General features: G+C 42.4%; 1 protein-coding gene across 2 annotated transcripts in view; it reads left to right on the forward strand.

Annotated features, from left to right (window-relative positions):
- Nucleotides 1-5,922, forward strand: part of LARP1 (La ribonucleoprotein 1, translational regulator) — a 547,470-nt gene extending 541,548 nt beyond the window's left edge. For both annotated transcript variants that reach the window (XM_069199616.1, XM_069199617.1), the window contains exons 18-19: nucleotides 441-568; nucleotides 950-5,922. In XM_069199616.1, the coding sequence (XP_069055717.1) occupies nucleotides 441-568; nucleotides 950-1,168 (347 nt within the window). In that variant the 3' untranslated portion in view covers nucleotides 1,169-5,922. The remainder of the gene's footprint in view (nucleotides 1-440; nucleotides 569-949) is intronic.
- Nucleotides 5,923-7,932: the final 2,010 nt, after the last annotated feature.

Here is a 7,932-nt window from a genome sequence, read left to right on the forward strand (position 1 = left end):
AGGGTGCCGCACCACGGGTGTACACCGTAAACTGAGCCAGCCTCCTACAGTGTTCTTCATGGTTCTGTGCTTCTGGCATGAAAACTCATGAAAACAAACTGATGCAGTGCACCGCAGTGGCGCATATATAGGACCTTCAGGGTCATATCCGGTTTGGATGACGAAAGAGCTGATCAACACCACTTAACAGCATGCTGGGGAACTGTTTGAGAAAAATCTCCGGATTCAGACTGACACCTGAGGAAATGGAATCTGCAACCAGATATTGTCTATACCAAATAAGGTGTTACCAAAGGTAAGTAACTTGTCTACCCGGTATCCATATTCTAGAAGCATAATTTTGTTGAGTGGCCATAAATGTTTTAAATATGAAGAGATCTAGAAAATGTGTTTTTTTTAGGAATCCTAACTTATATAATTGGTCCTCCGACATTTTATAGGGCAGCTTTATGGACTTGAAAAGTTTTGGGCATTCTTAAAATATTCCAAAGCCAAAAACCTGGAGATTGACCCCAAATTGCAGGACTACCTCCGCAGATTCCGACGCCTGGAGGACTTTCGTGTTGATGTGAGTAACTAAACTCTGCAAGTTCTGTGTATCTGTCGACACTGTATATGCCCATAATAGATTCAGCATTTAGCTTTAATTGGTAAGACACACCCATTCCTTTTTAAGTGCTAAACAACTCATGACATGAGGTTCGGATGTCCGAGACCCTAATCGATAATTATCAAAGAATGAGCTAAACTTGACACACACCTTATTTTGGGCCTTCCAAGAACCTCAACATTTCCTGGTGTTGTAGATTTGATATGAGCACAGTATGTCCTCAAATCAATGTGTTTGTGCCAATCAATTAAAATCATTTGAGTAATATACGTAATAAACTGACTACATTGTAAAACAATTTTTGTTTCATAAATCTCCGCCCTTTTTTTTGTTTTTTAGCCACCCATGGCTGATGAGAGTGGCCCTAGGAGACACCCATCAACATCCGAAGGAAGACGACGATACCCATCTCAGTCTTCCAGCAAGTCAGCCAGCCAGCCGGCCTCTGCAAACCATACACAAGTCTCGCCCAATAAGCTGGCAAAGGAGAGTGCCAAAACCACAAGTCAGCAGGCTGCAGGCACGGCAACACCTGAGCAACAAAGTCAAGGGAAATAGAAGAGCAGGAACCTGTGTTTAGTGACTAGGGAGGGAGAGGCCATGTCTCTGATTGATTTGGGAAAAGAGATGAAAAGTTGGGTGTTGGACCATGCTGCAGGAAGCAATTTCAATGCACACTGCTTCTTGTGGTTTGTGGAGCGAACTACACAAGACAGTCACCTTTTCAGCAGAGGGCCCTGCACTGAACTGGCTGCCCGTGCTTCCCATGTCTTAGTTACCTTCGGTTGGATGGAGGATTGGGAGGGGGGGAGAGTTATTTTTTTTGGGGAGGGGAAATACAAATATATATATATATATCAAGTTTTAAATTATTGATCATCCATCTGGATTACCAAAATTACTGGGCAGAGATGGGCCTCCACAAGGGTTGAAGGAGACGTGCACACATTCAAGACATTCACCTATGGATTTGTTACTAGGTCTTAGTAACACCCCTTCCTTGATCGAACAATGGTGGTTCTTCAGATCTTTTCCTGCGCTCTATCCCTACCATAAGGAACAATTGGACACCTACTGGGGTGCCGTGGTTGGTGCATTTTCAGGCAGGGGCCAGCATGACGCCCTCTGCAGCAAAGCCTGTGTGGCGAACCTTTCTAAGCATCAAATCTGCCAAGAACATCGTTGCATGAGAAGGCATCTTATAATTTTAGTTAATTTTAATTTTTTTCCGGGGGATGTAAAGAAATGATTTTAACTTTTTGTAACAGTTTTTTTTCTCTCCCAGACTTTAGAATCAAAAAACACAAAACCATGTCAAAGTAACTGTACAGAGAAAAAAGCATAAAAGTTTCTCCCCTCTTGTGAGATGTTGAAAAAAAAACTTTTAAAAAGTTGCCTTATTATAAAGATGATCTAAGAAGGCTGTTTATCTACCAGTTCCTAACTCTGGTTTTAAAGATGGATTGCGCAGTTATGGTGAACAATAGCTGTTGCCTGGTCGTATGGGCTAATCGTCTCATCTGGGCATTTGACATACAGTACACCAGCCTGTTGACAACTTGTGGTTTGGTGTTCTTCCTGGTGACAGTTTGCCATTGAAAGACTTGCTTTCGGTGGCTCTATGTGCTGTGTTGGCACCGGGAAGATTTTTGGACCGAAAGGACTAGTGGCATGTGCTTAGTTCTTGTGTATTAAAATGTTGGATGCGATGTTTCTATATAGACCAAGGATTTCCTTTTATCAATGGTACTTGCTGTTAGCCATCGGCTGCAAGTGTGACAAGGTTTCGGTTTATCTTTATTGTATATGCACGAGTCTCATTTATATAGTGTTGCTTTACAGTAAGACAGAGATCAATTTCCATTGCCTTGAAATCAGGCCTCTAGAGCGTAATCGCCACGTGTTATATGGCATATTCAAAAGACGTCATACCAACAGTGTGATTACGTTACCACCCCTCACCTTTTTCATTGTCCATTAACTACATTGAGCGGGAAACCAAGTGATTATCATTCATCTACATAGTGCCCATTTGTATTTAAAAATGTAGCTATAGGCGGGTTTTCTGAATCACTGGGAATGTGGATGCGAGGGCAGCTTAATACCCAATTTCCTGTGGCGGGTAAGCGGCAACAACAGTTGACGAAAATAAATGTATGATTCTATACCTGATATAAACGAATGTTAATTTTCCGCTCCCTTTAACTCCTGTCCTGTTGCAGTTTGGCACCCGCCAGCTAGTCTCTAATATAGTAAACCAGTGTTTTGCATTAATCATAAAGGCCACCCAGCTAGACTACAGTCACATGCTGTATTATCTGGCCTATTTCTTGTTTTCCTCTACTGCCAAAGAATGCAAGTGGAACACTTTACTGCCCTTTACGTATACATTGACAGTTATAGGACTGTCCTCAGGTTTTTATGCTCTTTATTTTTCTGTAATGAGCACGAGTTTCATTTGGCCAAGTTTTGCAGAGGACAGATGCCCATTGGCTGGATTTATGTAAGCCTGTTTATAAGTGAAGAGGATATTTTCCCTTCTAGATTTGATTTTGCATTGTTTCGGACTGTTATTGAAGCACAATCCCAATGAGAAAGAATGGCACCTAGGGGAAAGTTCTTAACACTTTTTTGAAACGCAGTACAAAGCAGTGTGATGTGCTACGGCATACATAATTCATTCAGACAATCTTATTAGTTGATGTTTAGTAGAAGTTGAAAATGGTTCTTAACTTCTGTATATGCTGATAATCTGAAATCCGTAGAACCAATGTTTTGCATGCACCAGACATGGATACAGTACCAGACAGATCCAGACATATGTACTATGTCCTAGTCTGTTAAATTTACCAGCTCGCTTTTGGCCTCTTAAATTCCTGTTTGCTCTCATCCTGTCTTTTGTGCAGTTACTTAAGAGAACGTACTAGATTTTACTATGGCTACTTATTAAACCTTTCAGTTTGTGAATTGGTTGTCTAAGACTAACCGTTGGATCGATTGCTTACATTTGCAGTTCTGGTAGCTTGCTGAAACATACCATTTGAGGTGAACCTCACTGATAATGTCCAAGTACAAAACAATGTTTTATGTTGCTCATGTTCATAGAGGTGGATCGTTGTATAGCAGTTCAAGTTGGAGTGACCTTTTTGTGGCAGGACCAAACTGCTTTACCTATTGCTGTTTCCATTCTATTGTGAGCAAAAAGAAACAATGTTTAGTGTGGTTCAAATGATTAATGGTGGTGGTGTTAAGCATTCCTTCCATCGCCTTCTGCTTTTTTTCATTTTGTCACCCTAAGTGGGACAAATTAGTCTGTGTTGGCTCCCTACCTTGCTGGTGTATTGGACTCCTTTTGTACATCACCTACGAGAAACAGCAGCCCTCTAGTGTCTAGGGATGCTTATTTCCGAAACATACTGGACTGATTAGCATATGAATTCTCTGTAGTGACATAGCGAGCAAAAACGTGATGGACTGACAAGCAGTCCCGAGTAATGATTAGTAACTAAAATTCAAACAAACACAAAATTGGTACCGGGTAATCCATACACTGCAGTGAGAAAAGCTTGTGACATTTGAATGGAGTGGTTTCTGCCAGTAAATAGACACTTTAATTATTACCCACCATGTGCAACACTGGAATTTAACCCCCCAACTGCTTATAGAATTTAAGACGTGCCTCTGCTGCAATGCCCGTTTAAGTTTTACAATCTTTCCATGGGATTGTAGTGGTCTGATTAGTGGACCCTGGATAGAGGTATATCAAAAGATTTTATTTGGTGGTCGATGTTATCCCATAATAAGAGAACTGATTTTGGAGTCTAGCAGATCATATTTGTAACACTCTTTAGGTGGGCTGCTTGGCCTCTTCTAATGTTTTATATATCGATGCGAGTCTGACACTTCTGGGAGCTCAATCTGCAAACCAGTGGAAAAATGGAAGCAACGTTTACAAATACCCATTGTTTTTGCATTGTCCTGTTGCTTGCATAGGTTTTTTTTTTTTTTTTTACAGATATCAGTCAACTTTTGATTCTAGTTCTTACGTTTCGGTCTAGCTCGTGAAAAACGTGCAAGTTTTAAGATGCTGCATAACAATTGTAATACTAATTTAACCAACTTTCCTGTGCACCAAAATAGTATTGAGTTGTTTGCCCTAAATTTGTGGTGGTTGGCTTTTAAAATAGTTGCAATGCATCAAAGAGAAAATATGCTTCCTGATCTATGCTGTTACTTGCTGAAGAATGCTTCTTCGTGGAGCTCTGCATTGCAACAGTCAGAGGCTTAAAAAGGGTATTATGATTTGATATAGACTTTTAGGGTGAGTGTATGATATTGCTTGCATCATGCTGCTGTTTGGGTCTTGAAGAAAGATATTTTTCCCAAGGACACGACAATGTGTTTTTTTCCTGATGGTTTGTGTTCAGATTACGAAGGGCAAAGTGACAATATGTTCATGAGCGAGGATGGAAATAAGTAATCCGTTAAATCATAGATATATTTATATAGATATATAAATATATAACATCTGTACTAACATACACATATATATACATACAAATATATGCACACTATATATATATATTTATTTTGAAAAGTGTTAGTTTCTCAGAACTTGGGGTGAGCCCAGAAAGTCTTAAGTTAAAAGATCACAACATAATGTCATTTGGGATAGGTATTTTAGATGCGAAACAAAATTGATGTGTCCAGTTCAGGCTTATGAAGGAAGCAGTCTGTGGGCAAGGGGTCAAAATAAGCAAAATACAAATTAAAATGCAGAGACAACTTAGCTGTTCGGGGACCACCCTCAACTTCTGCCACTTTAGAAAATAAGCATACTTTGAGCTGCCATTTCTTGGAGTGTGACTTCATTCTTACTTCCCGTTTTCTTTTGGTAATTGCTTTAATGCATTCCTCTTACACCTCGTCCCTTATTTTTTGCCCAAAATGTGTTCGCATTTGTAACTTGATCTCAGCCATTCTGTAGAGATGGGTAAACGCACAGTACCAGCCAGAGGGAGCACAGAACACCAGTAGCGTGCAGCAGCCGTGATCATCTGAATGTTAATATCTAATATTAAACATTATGCTAGGATCATTATGTTAAAATAAGAAAAAAAACAAAGAAAAGGTTAAAAAATGTCAAATACTTGAATGAGCGCTTGTATAATAACGTTATTATTGTTCAGAATATCTGCTGTTAGGCTGAGTGATTCTTTCTTATAGTGCTTAGTCCTTTGTAATTTGTGGTAATTATGCTTTTTCCTTTTTAATACAAAAAAAAGTGTAAAAAATAAAAGCCTTAAAAGACACGTTTGAAACTTTTTTGACTGACACAGGCTCCTATCTTTTGAGATTATTTTAATACCATGCTTCGTTGCCCGAAATACTCTGAACTGCTATTTTAGCCTCTGTAAATTCTCTGATTTTCTGTGCCATTGAACAGCTCTTTGTTGCCCATATTGAAGTCTGTGCTATTTTTTTTCTGTTCAATTGGAGAAGTGTTCTGATAGACTTCTAGTTGCAGATTCCTTACCTTAGAATTTCCCCTGGACGTCAGACTGGATCTGGAGATTTTTCTTCGAGCAATACCCATGTGCATAGTTAGGTGGCATTGGTCGACTCCACAGGTGTCTTAGTCACCATAATGACGTCAGGGAGTGGTACATAGACGCCGCCTCAGTGCTGTGACTACAGTTCTTTTCTTTTTGTGCCCAGTGCTGATCCGTAGAGAGCTACCCTAGTCATTTTTTGACTGCTTTGACCTTGTCAGATTTTTGGTGATGTTTTGGTGCATCGATGTCCCTGAAGACAGGCTTAAAACTTTACGAGGACTGTCGCCGCATGATGTCGGTGACGGATCCACATCAGGTCTGTTTGTGGTGTCTGAAGCGTGATCAAGACCCAAAGTTGTGCTCAGAGTGCCAGGCCATGAACTCTAAGGCCTAGAGGGAGCAGTCCCTCAAGCTAATGGCGGCCCGGCTCTCGACTCCGCATCAGTCCAGGTCTCGCTCGAGAAGAAGGTCTCAAGACTGTTTGCTGAGCCGCCACCACTTGTCCTCCACTAAGTCTTCGGTCAAGGTGAGAATAAGCCAAAGAAATCTTGTCATCTTTCGACTTCACCCTGTCGCTCGGCTGATGTGATGCAGGAGGAGCTTCAATGCTCTAGACCTCCGTCACTGAGTTTCCAAGAGTCAGAGCGACCCCTGCCCAACTGAAGGAATTCCATGAGGCCATGGGCCTCATTTTTGGGCAGTCCGACCCCACTATGGTGCCTTCGTGCCCAGGAGTTCGGTTGGAGGGCCTTCGGGTTCCATGCTGGCAGCTCTGGACACCGAAGTCCCCTCCAGATCTGCCCCTGGATCTGTACTGACACCGGACATACCATCAAGACTTTCCCCAGCGCCGTTTTGAATGTTGGCGCTCCTGATGTTGGTGGTGCCCGCTATCGAAGTTGACCCAATCCTGATCCCCAATGACTCGAACGTTGTCAGTCAATGCCGCCGCCGCCTTCAATGGGTTTTATTCACCCCAGGTTGGATTCTGACCTTTACTCTTATGGGTTTGAAAACAGGGAAGGATTGGAGGGGTCCCTGGACCCTTATGAGTACCAGGATGATCCTGACATGGACTGGGCACAAGAGTTGGGTGAGGCCAGTGGTCTGGATACCTCTACAGATGCTGGCATGCTGTCTTCTCCTACTGTGGCTACGGCAGAGGGAACTACTTATTCCATGTGGTCAGTACAGTGGCTGAGGTCCTCTGGCTTGAGCTGCCTACTGTTGAGGTACGGTCTAATCTCCTGATGGAGGTGCTTTAACCAGGGGCCTCCACCGAGCCTCCTCTTCCATTCAATAAAGCCCCTCACCGATGTCCTTTTGGGTACTTGGTCCAGACCCAACACAGAGGCTCCTGTGAACAAGAAAATCACACGCTGCTATTGGCCTGCCCCGAATTATCCTAAATTCCTGTCCCAACACCCCACGCCTGAGAGCCTCGTTATCCAAACATCCTCTGGTGCATTCCCTTCCGCACCTCCGGATAGGGAATCTAAAAGACAAGAACAATTTGGGAATGTTTTCTTCCTCCAGTCTAGCACTGCGGTCAGTGATCACTGCATGCCTTTTAGGCTGTTATATTAACTCTCTGTGGGATACGGTTGTGCAAGTCTTGCCGCAGATACCGAGGGAGGCTGGTTCAATTGTCTCCCAAGCTGTTACCGATGGGTGAGACGCTGCAAAGTTCACTATCCGATGTGGGCTGGGCATGACTGACTTTGGGTAGATCGGCTGCGATGACTGGGCCTTGAGACACCATGCCTG

Source organism: Pleurodeles waltl, chromosome 7, assembly GCF_031143425.1.
Source record: "Pleurodeles waltl isolate 20211129_DDA chromosome 7, aPleWal1.hap1.20221129, whole genome shotgun sequence".
Lineage (NCBI taxonomy): Eukaryota > Metazoa > Chordata > Amphibia > Caudata > Salamandridae > Pleurodeles > Pleurodeles waltl.